Here is a 20362-nt window from a genome sequence, read left to right as displayed (position 1 = left end):
ACAGTTACCAATGGAAAGCATCGGCCACGTATACACAGAGCCTCAGGTTTTGCGGCACAAGTAGGTGGATTGTCGAATAATTTGAGTTAAACAGTATGAATAACACAGCCCAATGAGAAACTATTGCTTAAATAATTGAACAGTCAGATCTTTTAACTCGAGCAACTTTGAATTTATGATGTTAAGGGACCCATGGAATTTGGGTTGATACAGAGACAAGAGTTGACAGGGGCGCATCAAGATGCTGAAGGGTGCGCATGTGAGGAAGGGGGTTAATACACTGGAGATCTATAGGAAAACTTGCAGTCTTGCTCCTACTGCATTGCGGTGTTTGATTGGAAATGCCTGGTTAACATCTAAGAATATAAGGAGAAATTCTGCCTTCACATACTCAAAGTTCACGTTTGTGAAAACTCCAAGTGAAGATTCATTTGCCCTATAGGGTGGTATTTAATTGAGGCAATGGGGGTGTTACCTGCTGGCTGAAGAGCTGGTAGGAGTCCTGTGTCACCCCCTTTGGGGAAGGTCCACTGTATTAAGCGGCTGTAAATGGGCAGCATCTGGCCTTTCCTGGGGTCAACACGCCCCCTCCCAACCCCCTGGCCAATCAGAGGCCAGCAGCTGTCCAATGCAGGCAGTGCCACCGGGGTCAGGTGGCGGTAGCTGCCCAGGGTGGTGGTAACTGCCGATAATGCACCCACCAGAGGCCCAGGATCAGCGAGAGACCCCAGGCCACAGGTGAGAGAGGGCGGGTTGGAATTCCCAAGGAAAGGATCGCGGGAGTGGGGGCTGGGATGGGGTCAGCAGCAAGGCAGGGGTCGGATCTCAGCAACCCAGCCTCCTCACCCCCTCCCTACCCCCTTTCACGATGCTGGGTCCCTCAATCGGGCACTGAGAGCCTTTGAATCAGGGACACCCTCAGCCCCTCACCGCCTCTTCCTTGGAGCCCACAAGCAACCCCGACACTGTTTGCTTTTTGGGCTCCCCGTGTGGCAGCTGCCCCACCCGCTGATGGATGAGGCCTTTAAGCGGGTACTAATGGCCTCATTTGGCAGAGGCCATCCACGCGTCTTACTGCCATGGACTCAATTGATGCATAGGCAGGAAGGCGGCGGGTTCCCCACCAGGCACCCTCCCACCCGATTTCATAGCCCCCTCCCCCGCCCCACCACCAAACTCATCTTGACGTTGGATTGGGTGGGGGGTGTTAAATTCTGCACATAGTCTGAATTGTTGTCAGCTCAGAAGGTCATAGGTCCTTTTATTTCGGTGAATTGGATGCACAGCACACTCAGGGAGAAAATTGTGGAAGCCCCGCCTCCATCTCTCAAGATATTACAACGAAGCTCCCAAGCATCTTGGCGAGAAACCACTTTTGACCCCCCCCCCCCCCCCCCCCCCCCACCCTGCCAACATTGCCAACTCCGAATCTGAGGTGATGCAGGGTGAGCAGATCCAGGGCACTGGCCAACGTGAGAATCCAGGAAATCTTTACCTCGGGTTTTCTTACTAATTAATGAGAACCAACTAACCGGCATCGGGCTCCCCACATGGTGACTGCCTGTCCGGCGCTGGTTGAATGCCAGTGTGCCCACTTAGAGGGCTCAACTGGCATCAGAACGGAAAAGCCATCCACAAGCCTTCCTGCCCTGGATTTAACTGGGGTGGCACCCTGCACCCTCCCACCCAATTAAATGCCCCGACTTGGACGGGTCCAGATGATTCAGTGACAGGTTCTATAATTGGTCCATTCAAATGACAGACTACTCAATGATTGGGTTACAACAGTCTCCTTAGATTTTGCAATGCAAAAAAAAAGTATAAAAAGTGATGTCTCGGTCACAGAAACTTGTAGAGGTCTTTTGCATTGTATTGTCTAGTGCCATGGCATCTGGGGTAGTCCAAGGAGCATTTTACCTGGAGATCGGGCTTCTACCCAGAGTGTGATGGTAATGTTGTAGTGCTTTGATATTACTGCTCAGACATTAGCATGTACCAAGTCTTATTTAAACTGAATAAAATATAACCACTGTCATCAATAAGGGTTATCACTTGGGATCATTTCAGAGTTTGGAAAAAGAGTTGGGGAGCTGCCTGCTGGAGCAGGAGTGTCAAAGACAGACAGCAGCCATTATAGGGCCTGCCACTGCCTTGCACAAGAGAGGAGGCAAGAATTCAGCGGGCCAGAAGCCTCAGAAATTTGGCAAAGCAAAACCGCACCCAATCTCACAACAAAACCTCTGGTGGCATAAATTTTTTGGTTTTAAAGAAAGGTTTGCAGTTCCTCGCATTATTGAGCCCGACAAATGTGCCCCAGACTGGTTGGATTTTGGCTATTTCTGATCTGAAAATTGCTCCCTTGGCCCTCCCAGGCCCTTCCACAAGCTTCTGATGGGGCTTATGGCCCGTTAATTGGAGGCGAGTGGGTTGCCAACTGGACCCTTCCCACCTTGCTTTGAAAATTGCATCACGTTCCAGAGGTGTAGGGAACCAGTATCGCCCTACGGGGATGCAATCTTCAATGCACACCCACACCCCTGCTCACCCCTTCCTGCAATGGAAAATTCAGTCCCTGATTTTCGACCCCAATAGTGGCCAATGAAACATGATCTGAACAAGATGAGCTTTGAACCCCCAAGGATTAAGCTACAAAATGAGATTACACAAACAGGCTTGTATTCTGTGGAATTTAGAAGGGTAAGGGGGTAATTTGATCACTGGTTTCAAGATATTAAGGGGAGCAGATAGGGTAGAGAGAAACTATTCCTGCTGGCTGAGGAGTTTAGGTCTGGGGGCAGAGTCGGATCTTTCAGATTAGGAAACACTTCTACACACAAAGGGTGGGAGAAATTTGGAACTCTCTTCCACAAATGGCAATTATTGCTGGATCAATTGTAAATTTATGTTAAAATTGATGTTAACCAAAAGCATTAAGGGATATGAAGATAGGTATATAGAGTTGGGTCACCGATCAGCCGTGACCTCATTGAATGGTGGAACAGGCTCGAGGGGCTGAATGGCCTACTGGTGTATCTATGCTCCTGGTATCTCTCTGCCCAATAGACATGTGTACAGGCACCATGCAAACAACAAATCCTAAGACCAAATTAGTCTTTTTTTAAGAAATGAAAGTGTCAAATAGGCTTTGAACGCTTCTTTGTGATTTTATTCTCTGACTCATTCTGTTTCTGTCCAGTTACATTTAACTTTTTGGAGTCCAGTTTCATGTCAATGGGATCCAGAAATGCACTCAATGATTTTAATAAGTGATAAATTCACAGGTACAGTTTGGTGCTTGACATTTCTACATCAGATATCCAAAAGTGTACAAGACTGAGTGAAATAAGATACACTAAATAAACCTTGGATGACTTACACCTTCGCTATTACAAACATCAAAGAGATCTCTCGACATTAAAACAAAACACTACAACATTAATGTAAAACTTGGAACATCACTTAGGTATCAATAATCATTATGCACACTGTGATCAGAAGATAATTCTGCAGCTAATGGGTTTCCCCCATATTAAGATGGTGTGTGGGTGCAGTTACTCTTTAACGTAGACCCTCGTGCACACGACCTCATTGGCAACCAGCGTCTAAAATGAAAGAAAAGACAAGTATTTTATCATTTGTACCAGTCGACTCCAAGGCCTGCGCTTACTTTAAAGAACGTGTAAAATCTAGTCTCAAGATTTAATTTCAGGTGGGAAAGAATTTTTTTAAAGAAGAAAGATTTGCATTTAAAAAGCAACTTTCACAATCTCAGGACATCCCAAAGTGCCTAACAGCCAATGAAATGCTTTTGAAGTATACTCTTGTTGTAAGGTAGGAAGCGTAGCAGCACAGCAAGATCCCACAAGCAGCAACATGATAACGACAAGACAAAGTGGTGTCGGTGGGAGGATAAATATTCTCCAGGTTACTGGCGAGAACAGCTCTGTTCAATCTCAAAAGGTGCTCTGGCATCTTTTATGTCTACATGACGGTCCTTGGTTTAATGTCTCATCTGAAAGACAACGCCTCCAACCGTGCGGCATTCCCTCAGCATCGCACCGAAGGGTCAGCCTGGGATATGAGCTCAAGTCTCTCGAGAATGTCTTGGACCTAGTAGATTTCTGACGGAGAGGAGAGAGTTCCAGCAGCTGAGCTGAGACTGATTTTGACTCACAGCAACATTGGGGGATGATTATCTGAGAGTTGGTGAGCGCCAGGGACATTCAACTGTGGACTTAACTCATTGTGACTTCCAACTAGCCGTACCCGTGGGCATAATCACTGTGTGCCATGACAGAATGGGAAATCAAAAGGAATCTTGATATCCCACTCAGTGACCATTGTAAAAGCAGGCCCATTGAATATAACCACCTCTGACATGGAGTTACTGAGAAAACTGCAATACTTACCAGGATTAGCTCGTCGTTGACCAATTCACGTGTCCAGTGTGTTTTGGGTCCGCTGCCACTAACAAGGGTTTGCTTGCAATAAATTTTGTTCTCACTTTCCCAGTTGGGCAGACTCTGTAAGGAAACGGATGAAAGAGGACAGTAAAAGATCCCAACTGAACACACAGAAATAAACCCATCACAAAGTATTTTGTTTCTCACTGATTAGGTATTTACATGGTTTCCAAGTGGTTATGGTCCTGGGCATGAGCATTGGAACATGGGTGCTCATTTCCCTCCTTGAGTCTCTTCCCTGAGGTTAAGAGGTTATGAGTTCAAATCCTACCATAGCAAGTTGTTTTTTAAAATTTGTTTTTGGGATCTGGACATTGCTGGCAAGGCTAGCATTATTGTCCATCCCTAACTGCCCTTGAATTGATTGGCTTGCTAGGCCATTTCAGAGGGCAGTTAAGAGTCAACCACATTGCTGTGGGTCTGAAATCACATGTAGGCCAGGCCAGGTAAGGGTGGCAGATTTCCTTCCCGAAAGGCATTAAAGCAGATTAGTTTTTACAACTGTCTGGTAGTTTCATGATCATTACTAATGAGACTAGCATTTTATTCCATATTTATTAATTAACTGAATTTAAACTCCCCCAGCTGCCATGGTAGGATGGTACCCAGAGCATTATATGGGCCTTGGGATTACAAGTCCAGTAACATTACCATTATGCTACCTTCCTTTTAAATTATGAAATTGAATTTATTAATCTAGTAATTTGTGTCTTAAATCTGACAATTAACCATGACGATAGCTGGATTGGCATAAAAACCTAACTAGCTCAGTAATGTCCTTCAGGGAGGAGAGAGATAATAGCCTTGGCTATATGCCGGATCTTTAGTGCTGTCAGGGCAACTAAGGATGAGTAACAAATACCACCATGTAACGTTGCAAATATATTTTTAAAAATTACACAAATACTATAAACTGGACACAGTTTATGGTACAATTAGCTCAATAAACTATAATGCCCCTACTTGATCAGGAATCAATTTATTGCAGGGTCACAGAATTGTTACAGTACATAAGGAAGTCATTCGGCCCATCAAGTCTGCACCTGCTCTCTTAATAAGCAATTCATCTGGTGCCATTCCTCTGCCTTCTCTCCATAACCCTACATATTCTTCCTTTTTCAGTTAACAATCTAATTCCCTTTTGAATGCCTCGATTGAACCTGCCTCCACCACAGCACATAATTTATATTGCATAGCAGCATGTTTAGGAGTTGAGGTCAATTGTGATCGACTTGCTTAAACCCTGTCTAAATAAATTAGATCTAGGGCTAATCCTGTCAGAGGGATCAAGTACCAACAGCACTCATAGCTCCTAAACACATTTTCATAATTATTCACACCAACCATTGTGGACCGAGAGGACGAGAGTACTATCACTGTCTCAAGACTGGCGCCTAATCTCCATTATTTTATTTATTTCTGTCTATCTGTTGTGTTTTTTTTAAAGTATGAACTCAGGGTACAATTAACCTTAGTGGCCAACCTGAATAATTGGCTCAGACCAGCAGAAATGCTGGTGCATCCATCAGGAATTCCAATTCCCAGGATTTTGGAGCCATTTATTAGGAATTAGGTTTTGCCTATCAGATATCAGGTTTTTGCAGTTGAAGTGTCCTTGAGATTGCACACTTGAATTCCTGATAGCTATATTTAAAAGCTCCATGGCTGCTAAACGAAAACCCTTTTATCTTTCATGGGAAGTGGGCATCGCTGGCAAGCCCAGCATTTGCTGCTCATCCTTAATTGCCCTTGAGCTGAGAGGCTTACAACACTGTTTCAGAGTCAATCACATAGCCGTGGCCTGAAGTGACATGTAGACCAGACCAGGTGAGGACGGCAGTTCCCTAAACTCGTGAACCAGATGGGTTTTTACAGCAATCAATGGTAGTTTCATGGCCGCTATTTCTCTGGACAAAATGCACACAAATTCTCAACGGGTGCTCCCGGGTGGGTAAGGCTCCAGGGAAGGAACACAATTGCATAAATTTGCCCCTCCACCACATTTAATGTGAAAGTCTGCGTAGAATAGATTCACTGGGAAGATAACAAAATATAAGATGGAAATACAGGTAGGAAAACTCATTTAATTTTATTCACTGCTTCATTAGGAGTGTCTGTACTCATCTGTATGGTAGTTTAAAGATTATTCTGACTACTATAATGAAAAAATAGGGGACAGCAAACCAGTTTGTTTCATATCTTGGAAGCATATTGCACTGCCTTCTTTCACCATATCTCTAAATTATTTTCTTTTTCAGGTATATATATCTGTCACACCTATGGTGTTACACCCAGGGTGTCACACTTAACTACACAAATAACCACGACCTGTTTGGTTAACCTTCTGATTTGCTGAAATGAATTATTGTGATTTGACTGGTAGGAAAATCTTCCATTGGGAATCAGCAACCATGTGGGGAAAATCCAATTTATTGTCCAAATGAATTGTAAAATTCATGCAAAATTCCCGTAGAATAAATAAATTTGCTTTTTGTGTGTTGGCAAAGGGTTTTGTTTAAGTGTTACATATTTCTGTGTATAAACAGGAAAGTTTCAACCAACCAATCAAGTCGGTCAGTTTCTCTCCCTCAGGCAGACAGATAACAATCCAGAACTAGTAGAAAACAAACCAATCAAATGGTCCAAACAATTTCTTTTTAAATTTGTTTTTGCGGATTGGCTTTTTGTCAGCCAGCCTATTATGTACAACTGCCATGGAATTGAAATAATTCATTAAAAAAAAACTTAAACTTAATGATAAAAGTGTCTCATCTTCTGAAATACATTCAATAAATTTCTTCCCTCCACAACATGGTTCAAGCCCTTCCCAGGTGGATTCAGAGACCAGTCTCCCCGCTTCCAGACCAACAATATCACCCCAGCAAAGCCCCAATAGACTTTAATCCAGAGCTTAAGCTCAGTTTGCACCATCCAATCTGACATCAGGGAGTTGACTATATCCTGTGCTCTCTTTCTCCCCAGCCAGCACATTCCCCATTCCCACCTGCTGAGTGCGAAGTTTCCTGAACACAATTACTGCTTCCAACCACAATCCTCACCAATGACTGACAAGAAACAATGCAATGATGAAACCTCTCCTCTGAGTCAGCAGGTTGTGGCGTTTGAATCTCACTCCAGAAACTTGAGCATAAAATCTAGCCCATGGAGTCCTGAGGGTGTGCTTTGTTAATATCTTGTCAATTACATCGTTAAAGTTTAGTAATGTCAATTACATTGCTACGGTTAAGAGAAACAGGTGATGGGTATTAATTGTCTTTGAGCACATATAAATAGGGGACAGCTGGGACACTGGGTTGAGTAGGAGGAGAACTGTGAGACCGAACAAGTCAATAAACTCTCTCAGTAAAGAAAAGCTATGTGTCTTGGTTTTAGCTTCACCAACTGGCTTGGATCCTATTAGCATGCTGCTCCATCAGAGGTGCCATTTTTCAGGTGCACATTACCCAGGGATGCCAATTGCCCTCTTGGGTGGATGTAAAAGATGCCATGGCACTATTTCAGATAAGAGCAGTGGAGTTCTCGCTGGTGTCCTGGCCAATATTTTTCCATCAGCCAATATCATTAAAAACAGGTAATCTGGCCATTATCACATTTGTGGGAGCTTGCTGTGAGCAAATTGACTGCCGTGTTTCCTACATTCCAACAGTGAACACACTTTAAAGAAGTTCTTAATTGGTTGTAAAATGCTTTGGTAATGAAAGGTGCTATAGAAATGCAAGTCTCTCTTGCTTTCTTGTTCATTGTCAGCTCATTGTATGTCAAAAGCGAAGTGTTAGGAATTTAACTCAGCAGTCACTATATGATAAAGTTTGGACTCTAGCTTCGCTCTCTCTGAAGCAGAGACAACATCTATAAGAACTGCAAGAGTGCGAGAGATATACAGAGTAGCAAAATGCCAGGCAAGCAGCAATAGACAGAAGAGATAAAGAATGACATAGTGGGAAAGAGAGAGAGAGAGACAACATTTATTTTTCCCATTTTTGCCTGAGCCTTGGGAGAAAGCTGATCTATTTAAATGCTGTCAGCTCAGGAGCTGCTCAGATGTTACTGTGAAGTGAGTTGCCTACAGCATCATTAATGGAAAGTAGACTAGGCCTGGTGATGTCCCAGCTAATGATGAATTAGTCACCCTTCACTTTCATAGTCACCACAGGGGGCCACCCACAGTTTATTTGTTCCATGTTAATGATGCATTCTGTGTCTCATTGTAGCATATCTCCCTCACTATCTAATATCTCCTTGTCTTTTACTGTGTTAGAAATACTTTTCACCCCTCCTGTCCCATTTACTCACAGACATCAACTATTGAAATGCTGCATTTTATTCTGAAAATCTTGCAGAGGGAAATGCTTAACCCACAATGTGGCAATTCAATATACCGCCTAATTCAGATGGAATGATCTATTAATTCAAATTCTTAATTTGCTGTCTAATTTATGTAGCTCAATTCACATTATTGCATCATTCATTTTTCTTTCTAAGGATTATAATAGTCAAGCCACTTTGAATTGACGGTAGCTGTGCGTCCTGATGTTCACCTTGCATTTTCTCCCGTCCACCGTCTCCTCTTCAAACTCCTCTCCTATTTTAAAGTTGATCTCGGTGGTCCTCACCGTGGTGGAGGTCTTGATGTAAAACTGGTCCCCGTCCTGCCTGATCTCCACCAGTGGTTTAGATGCTGCAGCCACTGCCACTTTCCTCAGCATTGCATTGACCCCTGAGTGGTGACATTCAGAGAGAGAGATAGAGTCAGTTCAGGGAAGGCTAAGGAGCTCGAAAAAGATTCAATTTGAAAAAAAGATTTGCATTGAAATGCAAAGTTGCAGTTCATTTGATTGCTTTTTCTCTTCAATTTTATACCTCTTGGGGTGGGATGTGAATGTTGCAATTCCAACACAATGACGTGCATGTTCTAGTTATAAGCAAGAGCAGCTGTTACTAATTCGGGAAAGGTTAGGGCATTATTCTTAAGTATATACAAGAACTGGTTTCCACCTCTGGTGGAGTAAGGAAGGGGGTCTATACCTATGCTCTCTGGGTTTTGCGAATGAACCTATGTTAAGGAAAAACTGGCTCCAGGTTTTTCCCTTACTCAATGAATGAGCAACGAATTATAGCAATGGGGGGATTGGGGTGGTGAGGTGCGGGGGGTGGAGGGCTGGGGTGGTGAAGTGATGGGGGTGCGGGGTGGGGTGATGGGGGGTTGGTGGGGCGAGGGGAGGGGCTGCCAATCTTTTCTATTCCAAGAACTCCACAGAATTTGCCACTAATAATGACCAGCTATAGAATGTTCATATAAAAAAAGGCCCAATGCATCAGTGCAAAGAGTCTCTCCCCAGAGACTAAACATTTGAAGAGCTAAATTTTTCAAAAGTGCCATGGATGATTCTGGAAAGATTCAAAATCAAGAGAATTAGGAAGCTATAAGGATTTATTTCTTCATGAAGCTGGTGCTTCAGTTTTGTCAGAGAATTTTTCTCTATTGCACTTTTGGAAAGATGGACTGATGAATGGGTTTGCCTGTTCCGCAAGATTAAAGAAAGGCAAACGAAGCACTGGATCAAGATTTAATCGGAATATAAATACCAGCTCTAGCTTCATATATCTATACTAGGCAGCCCAATAACAAGCAAATAAAAACAAGAATCATTGGAACAAGCGGCTTTGTTAAAAGGTATCAGCCTTACCCAGTACTTTCAACAGCTCGTCAAAATTCTCACTGCTCCTCATCTTCCAAGTGCCAGCAAAGTTGGGCATTTTGTGTGCGTCTTCTCACAGAGGCTCAATGCTATGCTTTGCTGAGTGAAGAAATTGCTGCTTGCTAGCTGCTGTCTGCCTCCCAGCTGCTGCCTCTCAAATTCTGCTGCTCTTTACACGAGAGCTCTGAATCACTCAGCGTGCTTCCAGAGTCCGAACCCACCCAACTGCAGCCTTATATTTAAAGCGACAGCATCTCTTTGTTTCATTTTGTACGGCTGGGGGGGGGGGAACGGAGCTCAAGTCTCTGACGGAGTCCCCTCACTGCTTTCAGATTGGCTTAAGAAAAAATCCAGTGCCAATTGGTTGAGTGAGACCATTAAAGGCACCATCGCCCTGCATAACCCACACCCACCTTAGATATTTTCCCCCAGTGGGCATCCCATGCATCAATCCCACTCATCCTCGACAATCTTCTGTGGTGTCTATTCCCCCAATCACGGATTTTAAAGAGCTGAACTTCTGGCACTAGTGTAAGGCAGCACTGAAGTCTATTGGATAGACTTCTTGCTGCACCCCATCTCCTGGCTTTAATTTCTAAAGTCCCCTGAAAGGGACATTGGGCAGTGTGTATAACAGTCAGCCGTCCGATGTTGCCACAAATTAAAGCTTGACATCTACCCATCACCCCCGCCCCCAGTCTTTATTTTCATACATTTATAAAACATTATTTTGGCCTCAACTGGAGTATTGTGTCCAGTTTTGGACACTTTAGGAAGGATGTGAAGGCATCAGAGAGAATTCAGAAAAGATTCACAAGAATGGTTCCAGGAACGAGGAACTTCAGTTGCCTGGATAGATTGAAGAAGTTGGAATTATTCTCCTTGGATAAGAGAAGATTAAGAGGAGATTTGATTAAGGTGTTCCAAACAATGAGGTGTCTGGACAGAGCAGATAGGGAAAGTTCCCATTGGTGGAAGGATCGGGAACCAAAGGGCACCAATTTAAGGTGGTTGGCAAAAGAACTGGAGGTGACCTGAGGAAAAAGTTTTTTACACAGCGAGTGGTTAGGATCTGGAATGCAGTGATGGTGAGTGTGACAGAGGTAGGGTCAATCATGGCTTTCCAAAGAGAATTGAACAATTATCTGAAGAGAAATAATTTGCATGGCTACAGGGAAAAAGTGGGTGAGTGGAATTAGGTGACTTGCACTTGTAGAGAGCCAGCACAGACACGGCAGGAGGAATGGCGTCCTTCTGCGCTGTAACCATTCTATGATTTTACTGCGTCACTCTCTACCCCAGTATCCCGATCACCTGTCTCTCATTTACCTTGTTCCTCACATGCTCTCTTCACTCTGAGATAAGGAAAGCTGCAAATCCCTCACTCACGGCAAATCCCTCACTCACTGCTCCTCCTCATTTTCCTTCACACATCCTCTGTGGCCAATTGCCCGTCCTGCCACTTCCTCCAGCCTGATGTGCCAGCACACTTCTAACCCTGGCTTCCTTCGCATCACTCCACCACCAATTCCAGATCCAGCCATCTTGGCCTACCTATCGGAATTCTCTCCTTTAAATCCAGAACTCTCACTCCTACCATAGGGCCATGGATCCTGGGCCAACAGAATTTTTAAGACTGAGGTAGATGAATTTTTGTTAGGTAGAGGGTATTGAAGGTGCAAAGACAGGATAAAGGGGTTGAGGTACAAATCAACAGTGAGGATGTGTTGTGGCACAGTGGGTAGTGTTCCTGCCTCTGAAACCAGAAGCTGCAGGTTCAAGTCCCACCTCAGGACTTGATGGTCAAACAGGTTGAGTATCAACCTGCAAATTCTTCCAACACGCATCAATGGCAGGTGTTAAGAACAGGAGAGATTCCTGATCAGCCAAGTGATGGAAAGCATTGGAGCCCCAGCCATGACTATCCATAACTCCAGGTTACAACATGCTTGTAAAGGTGCATGTTGTCACAGTAACTTAGACACCTTGAGTGAACTGTAACACACCACCAATAGGGTGAATGGCCTCTTCATGTGCCACCTTATCATCTTTCTCAGGCTTACTCAATCAAATGTCTCCTCAAATCTACCCCTTTTCTCACTCTTGATGCCATCTCTGTGAAGGAGCCCAGAAAGTCACTTCATGCTGAAGGCACCATAGGTAGAAGTTCACACAATTACTGAATCGAATTTTACAGCAGGCTGCAGAAGACACCAGGCAAGCACATAGTCTTAGAGAAATTAGGTGTGATTCTTAGCTAAAAGACAATCATAAGGAGACCACTGGGTGGGGTTTAGTAGCCTTCAGACACAAACTGCATCCTGATTATCAACCAAGGATACCCCTCAGCAAGGCAATGACAGGCCAGGAAAACTCCAAGACACTTCGCTGATGATTTATTAGCTTCCCTGGCCAGTGTGTCAGCAGGTTGCGCCATCAATGGGGTCTGACTCTGTGCTCAGGGAGATTGTCTCAGTTAGTTTGGCAGCTTGTTCCTAGGGTGAGAAAAAAACATCAGCCAAGAAAGTGCACGAGTGTCGATATTGGGTGCAACTGGATTGGGCTCTGAGAAGGTGAAGAGACTATTCAGTCCCTTGAATGTGTCCTGCCATTCAATCGGAGCATTATCTGTATTGTACATGCTTCCATTTGCCTGCCTTTGCCCCATAACCGTTGTTAGACTGGCGTTGAGAATCAGCTGAATGTTATAGAAACCCAATGTTCATTTCTACTGATTTCAATGAAATGGAAAACCAAGTGGATTCTCCAATGTGCGGTCAATCCACCTACGCCAGCTTCACATCATGGAGTAACCCCATATCTCTTTAAAACACGTGAAAAGATATCCAGTTTTTGGGGCACCTTTTAATCATGATTTTCAGCTAATACTGATTTTCCAAGTTTCACTATGTTGTGGGCCAGCATGAGTGCTATCGATAAAGGCATAAAAAGACTTCTGTCACTTTAACTTGTAAGCGCCACAAGGTAAACTATGGATGGGGGATGGGGGGGGGGGGGGGGGGGGGGGGGTGGAGGGGTGCGGTGGTGATTGTCCTCTGAGGGGAGATTGAGGAGACTGAGTCTTTAGCCTGTATTCTCTAGAGTTTAGAAGAACGAATGGTGACCTCACAAAATTCTTACAGGGCTCAACAGCGTAGATGCAGGAAGAATGTTTCCCCTGGTTGCGGGGGTCTAGAACCAGAGGGCACAGTCTTAGAATAAGAGGAAGGCCATTTAGAACTGGGATGAGGAAGGTTTTTTTCAGTCAGAGGGTGGTGAATCTTTGGAATTTTGTACCCCAGAGGGCTGTGGAGGCTCAGTCATTGAGTATGTTCAAGACAGAGGTCACTAGATTTCTAGATACCAATGACAGCAAGGGATATGGGGATAGTGCAGGAAGATAGTATTGAGATAGAAGATCAGCCATGATCTAGTTAAGTGGTGGAGCAGGCTCAAGGGGCCAAGTGGCTTACTCCTGCTCTTATGTTACTATAGATATGCTGATCCTGCTTTGGTTCAAATTTTTAAACGATAATTCATTCTCAGGTGTTGCTGGCAAGGTTGGCATATATTGCCCATACTGAGATGCCCCAAGAAGGTGGGGCTGGTTCTCGAACTCAGTAGTTTGCTAGTTGGAGGGTAGTTAAGAGTCAACCACATTGATGTGGAACAGGAGTCACGTGTAGGCCAGACCTGGTAAGAACGGCAGGTTTCTTCCCTTAAAAAAAAGACTTGCATTTCTATAGCACCTTTCACAACCTCAAGACATTCCATAGTGCTTCACAGCCAACAAAGAACTGTTGGAGTGCAATCACTATTGTAATGTAAGAAACGCCACAGCCAATTTGAGCACAGCAAGCTCCCCCAAACAGCAATGCGATCATGACCAGATAATCTATTTAATCAAGGCACCAGGGATACCCATTCTTTGAAATAGTACCCGAGGATGTTTTACATTTACCAGAGAGCGGGGCATCGATTTAACATCTCATTCCACACCTCTGACAATGCAGCACTCCCTCAGAACAGCACCAGAGTATCAGTGTAGGGTTTTGTGCCGAAGAACTGGAGCGGGACTTGAACCGGCAGTCTTCCGACTAAGGCAAAAAGCACTGCCACGGCTGACACTAGAAAATTCTGTGAGCGTATGTGAAGGAAAGCACCTAATTTTTTTTTGAAAAAACCAGTGTGATTGTTCAGTTTCGAGGGGGGAAGTAAAAATGCCAGGTTGCGCACAAAGGGCTGGATGTGGGTTTGTGCCTTTATTGATCGAGCTTTCCAATTCCCTCAGGCTGGATCAGAGCATTTGATCGAAGTCATCAATCTAGCAGAACTGCTGGAAATCATTTACAACAAAAGAGAGTCAGAGCCGGACAGATGAGGCTTGGGGGCCTGGGCTTCCCTTAACAAATTTACTTAAGCTGCAAATAATAAGGCTGGAGGTGGTGCATTGCATTTATTGATTGAAGAGCGGGCTGGATTCTCGTCAATCGCCCATCACCAAAGCAATAAATCACACATCCTCTGAACTGTTCGAGAGCAAGAGACAATCACTGCCAGGAATTATTCCCAGTTTGAGTGTAATTAAGTTCCCCCCACTAACTTTAAGCATTTGGGAAATGATGTAAATCACATCAATGTGGCTCCCAATGTTCCCAAGTAAATCAAAATGAGAAAGAGAAAAACAACATTTCTGGGTTAATCGTTCATCGTTAGACAAACAGAGTTAATCTTAACAGTAACGTCCACCTAAAGTGAGAGTGGACTTCACACAGTTTCTCCTGATTTCCACTGATCTGAATACTTTCTAAATTAATTTATTAGTATGTGTCGTTATGGATAATATACATCTTTGGTGAAAATTATCTTTTAAAACCGGCACTGAAGTCTTGGGGAGGTTTATTGGGAAATCCTTTCTCATTTTGGTTTGGCCTTAATGGCGGGGGGAAGGTTGGGGGCTGGTGATGGTGGTATTTTCATCCAAGAAACAGGCGGAATGTAAAACCAGGCATCAGTGGTTTGGCTTGTTGTCCTTTACTTGTGCTACCTTCTGTCTTGATGAGGTTATCTCTTACTCTGAGTAACTTGGAGATAGTCAGTATTTAGTTTTTCTTGAAACTATTTATTTACAGCTATCTACATCCAAGACCTCATGGGAAGTACAATATTCTCTGGACATCTAGGCCTGAATTTTTAGCTCGGTGGGCCCGGGATCGGCTGGGAAACGGACCACCGACTGCAATTGGCTCCCAACCACAATTTCATGCTGGCTGGGCAATTAACCACCAGCCAGCGTGAAGCGCGGGCTGGAAATCTCAGCACTGCTGGGGTGGGGGCGGGAGGAGAGTGGGCGATGGCGTCAACATGGGTGCGGGCAAGCGCGGAGAGAAAGCTCCCTGAAGGCGGAGAGCTGCAGACCTGAAAATGTTCTGATGAAGTTTTAAAAAGCAGAGAAAAAGTGTCCGAGCATCACAATCAGGCACCTGAAAAGATAGATGATAAAAATAATGCCCACAGATTTTTTTTTTCATAACAGAAACCCCCATCCCGCCTTTGGATGAGGTTTCATGAAAAATGTAAATGCCGCCTGGCCAATTTGCCTGTCTGCCAACAATGCGTACCAACTACAAGATACACTGCAGAAACTCACCTAGGTTCCATAGGCAGTTCCTTCCAAACCCACGATCACTGCCATCTAGAAGGATAAGGGCAGCAGATACATGGGATACATTACCATCTGGAAGTTCCCCTCCAAGCCACCCACCATCCTGACTTGGAAATATATTGCTGTTCCTTCACCGTTGCTGGGTCAAAATCCTGGAATCCCCTCCCTAACCGCACTGTGGGTGCTCAAGAAGGCAGCACACCGCCACCTTCTCAAGTGTAATTAGAGATGGGCAGTAGAGGACATCCCGGACCATGAAGGATCCTCACAGCAGGATACGGATGATGTTTCTGAGAAGGATCCACAGCCCAGCCTGCTGCACCACCTGAAGGGCCAAAGGATTTATTGTCAGGGAGACTCAAGAGACATTGCCCATGAGCTGAATCATCTACCCAACCGGAGATTTGGATTGTGGCACATTACACCCTTCTCTGTTTGGCCCAGAATGCCAAGGCTATTAGCAATTGGCACCTTGGCGATGGAGCTTCGTAAGACTGAGGACAACAAGCAGCATTAGGCTCTTTGAGCTGGACAAGTCCATCTGGCCACAAATTCCCTCAGTGCATTGAAATACTCATATTCAGTGATCTACATTTAATAAGTTTAACACTTGTAAAAACTTACACCTGTGAGGCCCAACTACATCAGTACTCTCATTCGTTGCCACTTGTGGGGGAGGCAGACTGCTGACCCTTGCTTCCCCATGGCCTGGGATGACCTTGCCGGCCATCCTCTAGCTGCCTCATGCTATCATTGTAGCAACTTGAGGTGGTGGTGTCACTGGGAGAGAGAGATTGATGAGCCACTGCCCAATGAGAGGATCCTCCAGATGTGAAAGGCAGCTGCCCCTTCCAAGGGAGGAAGCACACTTGTACCTCCCTACTAACCTGAGATGGATGAGGGTCTGATGGAGATCTCAGGTGCCTCGTTCCCCTCTTGCCTTGCCACTGTTCCCCTGGGTTCCGTGACAAGGTGATGACATCCAGGTCTGTGCACATTCCCAGCATCTACTGACTGGCCTGCTGGATCTGGCACTCCATGAGAATTGCCAATCTCTCTCTTGTGGAGGACATTGCGGTGTTTATGGCCTGGATGGACTCCTCCACTGTCTGAACCAGGGTGTGGATGCTCTCTGGAAGCTCCGTCAGATCTTCACATACCTCATGCTGTATTTCAAGCATCTGCCATATTACTGATGACCTCTGAATACCATCATCGGACTAGGACTCAGCCTGGACCTGGCCTCCCACAGTCCCCCGACTGTCAGTGGCCTTGGCTGTCACAGTCTCCGACAGCTAGTCAGGTACGTGTGTGGTGCAAATATCAGAATGTTTTTTTAAGTCATATTACAGGGTATCGCTAGACAAGCATTTATTGCCCATCCCTAATTACACTTGAGAAGGTGGCGGTGTGCTGCCTTCTTGAGCACCCACAGTGCGGTTAGGGAGGGGATTCCAGGATTTTGACCCAGCAACAGTGAAAGAACAGCAATATATTTCCAAGTCAGGATGGTGGGTGGCTTGGAGAGGAACTTCCAGGTGGTAATGTATCCCATGTATCTGCTGCCCTTGTCCTTCGAGATGGCAGTGATCGTGGGTTTGAAAGGAACTGCCTATGGAACCTAGGTGAGTTTCTGCAGTGTATCTTGTAGTTGGTACGCACTGCTGTCACTGTTCGTCAGGGAGTGAATGTTTGTGGAAGGGGTGCCAATCATGCTGCTTTGTCCTGGATGGTGTCAAGCTTCTTGAGTGTTGCAGCTGCACTCATCCAGGCAAGTGGAGAGTATTCCACCAGACTCCTGACTTGTGCCTTGTAAATGGTGGACAGACTTTGGGGAGTCAGAAGGTGAGTTACTCACCACAGGATTCCTAGCCTCTGACCTACCCTTGTAGCCACAGTATTTATATGGCTAGTCCAGTTCAATTTCTGGTCAATGGTAACCCCCAGGATGTTGATCGTGGGGGATTCAGTGATGGGAATGCCATTGAATGTCAAGGGGTGATGTTTAGAGTGGATTTGATGAAAAAAAAATTTCACCCAGAGGGTGATTGGAATCTGAACACACTGCCCGATGGGGTGGTAGAGGCAGGAACCCTCACAACATTTAAGAAGTATTTAGATGAGCATTTGAAATGCCATAGCGATCAGGGCTATGGGCCAAGTGCTGGAAAATGGGATTAGAATAGATAGGTGCTTGATGGCCGGCACAGACACAGAGGGCCAAAGGGCCTGTTTCTTTGCTGTATAACTCTATGACCAGATTCTCTCTTGCTGGAGATGGTCATTGCTTGGCACTTGTGTGGTGTGAACGTTAGTTGCCATTTGGCAGCCCAAGCCTGGATATTGTCCAGGTCTTGCTGAATTTTGATGTGGACTGCTTCAGTATCTGAGGAGTCACAAATGGTGCTGAACATTGTGTAATCATCAGTGACACTGTTCCGACTGACAAGGTGAGAGTATCTGAAATTGTTGGTGGTGCAGGGTGATGATGGGAGAGCTTGAGGTCTGCTCCACTTCCCCAGAGGAAGTGCTCGGGACCAGCCATGATGCCTAATCCTTAGCATCTCCCAGGTGCCACAGCTTCCCACCCCTGCAGCAAGCACAACCAAAAGGGTAGATACTCAGTGACTGGGGGCATCTGCTGAAGAGAGTGATGATGAACCCAGTGAGCAATCTGTGGATTGCAGTTGAGGAGTTAACACTGATCACACAGCCATCAGGGTCTGCTCAAGGTGAGATTTAGATGCCTGGACTGATCAGGTCACCCCCTCCCCCGCCAGGAGCTGGTAGCTGCTGGGGCAGGTGACTGACTTATTGGAGAAAACAGGAAGGTTCGTAATGGGCGGCACTATAAACGCAGGCTCCCATGTTGATCATCCACATCTCCATCCATCTGTATGAGCCCACAATGAGCGAGATGCTTGTCACTCACCCTGATAGAGTGGGGAAGATCGTTGACCCACTTGTGGCACTGCAGCTAGATTCTTCAGATGATTCCATGACTGCCAATCTCGTCTGCGATTCCATCCTGGCTTGTTTGGTTTCCTCCTTCTATCCCTGTTAGGGGTGGTAGGGGGCAGTCGGAAACTTCCACCTTGCCCGAGCAACAAGCGGGTTGCCATGGCCTCCAGAGTTGCGCAAGGTGGGTGTCTGGTGACGATCCCCAGGTGGACTGGGGTGGCTCAGGCTGTGGTGTTCTGTGACTGGAGAGGATGGCAGGAGGGTCTGACAGTGTCTAAGAGGATGTGCATACTGTAATCGCATACATCCTAGCTTTATTTTCTTGATCAGTCGTAATCAGGTTCCTTGGAGCGGGAACCTGACCCTCCAACTGCTGCAGGCATTGGGAGTGTCGGCGGTCACTTTAACTGGCTGCTGCCAGCTCCTTCCAGGTTACAGCCCACGCCCAACCACAGCCAGACCCAGGGGCCCCAATCTGACCAGCTGCTAATTGGCACTTTAGGAAGGATGTGAAGGCATTAGAGAGGATCCAGAAAAGATTCACAAAAATGGTTCCAGGGATGAGGAACATTAATTACGTAGATAGATTGGAGAAGTTGAGACTGTTCTCCTTGGACAGGAGATTTGATAAAGGTGTTCAAATTCATGAGGAACCTGGACACATTAGATAGGGAGAAACTGTTCCCATTGGCGGAAAGGTTGGGAACCAGAGGATACTGATTTAAGGTGATTGGCAAAAGAACCTATGGTGACATGAGGAAAATTTTGTATACGCTGCCAATGGTTAGGATCAGGAATGCATTGCCTGGGAGTGAGGCAGAGGCAGGTTCAACTGTGGCTTTCAAAAGGGAATTGGGTAAGAACCTGAGAAAGAAAATCAGGACTACAGGGAAAGAGTGGGGGACTGGGACTGAGTTGCTCTTGCAGAGAGCCAGCACAGACACAATGGACTGAATGGCCTGCTTTGGGTGCTGTAACCATGAAACGTTAATTGGTTTGCTGAACTGCACTCAGAATATTATAGGCCTGGGCTTAATGGATTGTTGGGGTTGGGAATAGAGGACAGTCAGGCGGGGGAGGGCATTGGGGGTGGGGAACCAGGCAGCAGCAAAGCACCCCACAATCCCCCCACCTGTTAAATGGTGCACTCCTTCATGATCCTTCCTCCTGGATGATTTGCAGGACTGTGGAGGAAAGAGCAGGGGGCAGTGGGACTACTTGGATAGCTCTTTCAAAGGGGCTAGTACAGCACGATGGGCAGAATGGTCTCCTCCTCTGCCATATCATTCTCTGATCCTTCCTGTCAGGCTCATTAAGAGGACAATCAGTCCCACCATTTGTTGCCTTTCAGCACACAGTGAGACATGTTGAACTGCAGAAGCCCCACCATAACACTGAACTAAAAGCAGGCCTGGATTGTTTTCCTTCTTCTCCCTTTCCAACGGAATACAAGATCCTCGTTGGAAATAAAAAGACTGGAACACAGGAGCACTCAGCAGTTCAGGCCTGTGGAGAAAAAAACAGAGTTAATGTTTCAGGCCGATGACCTTTCA

The 20362-nt window shown here is 45.5% G+C and overlaps 1 protein-coding gene across 2 annotated transcripts; it reads right to left on the bottom strand.

The window, feature by feature from the left end:
• Positions 1-3261: 3261 nt before the first annotated feature.
• On the bottom strand, positions 3262-20072 carry crabp1a (cellular retinoic acid binding protein 1a). Of its 2 annotated transcripts, none has more exons than XM_041178545.1 (4): positions 19942-20072; positions 9023-9201; positions 4410-4523; positions 3262-3602 (listed from the first exon to the last, which is right to left on the bottom strand). In XM_041178545.1, the coding sequence occupies exons 2-4, from the start codon at positions 9188-9190 to the stop codon at positions 3552-3554; spliced, it is 333 nt and encodes a 110-aa protein (XP_041034479.1). In that variant the 5' UTR covers positions 9191-9201; positions 19942-20072; the 3' UTR covers positions 3262-3551. The 2 variants fall into 2 exon arrangements, with proteins under 2 accessions (XP_041034479.1, XP_041034478.1); XM_041178544.1 differs by lacking the exon at positions 19942-20072 and adding an exon at positions 18781-19392.
• Positions 20073-20362: the final 290 nt, after the last annotated feature.

This window comes from Carcharodon carcharias, chromosome 32 (assembly GCF_017639515.1).
Source record: "Carcharodon carcharias isolate sCarCar2 chromosome 32, sCarCar2.pri, whole genome shotgun sequence".
NCBI lineage: Eukaryota > Metazoa > Chordata > Chondrichthyes > Lamniformes > Lamnidae > Carcharodon > Carcharodon carcharias.
Note: the sequence above shows the minus strand (reverse complement) of the source record. Positions and strands in the feature narration are given on the sequence as shown.

Coding starts and splice junctions, on each gene's coding strand:
- crabp1a (XM_041178544.1), bottom strand. CDS start 18,970: ATGGCAACCCGCTTGTTGCTCGGGCAAGGTGGAAGTTTCCGACTGCCC. Junction 9,202..18,780: donor ATCTTCCCCACTCTATCAGG/GTGAGTGACAAG, acceptor GTCACCACTCAG/GGGTCAATGCAATGCTGAGG. Junction 4,524..9,022: donor TGGACGGGAGAAAATGCAAG/GTGAACATCAGG, acceptor GTTTCCTTACAG/AGTCTGCCCAACTGGGAAAG.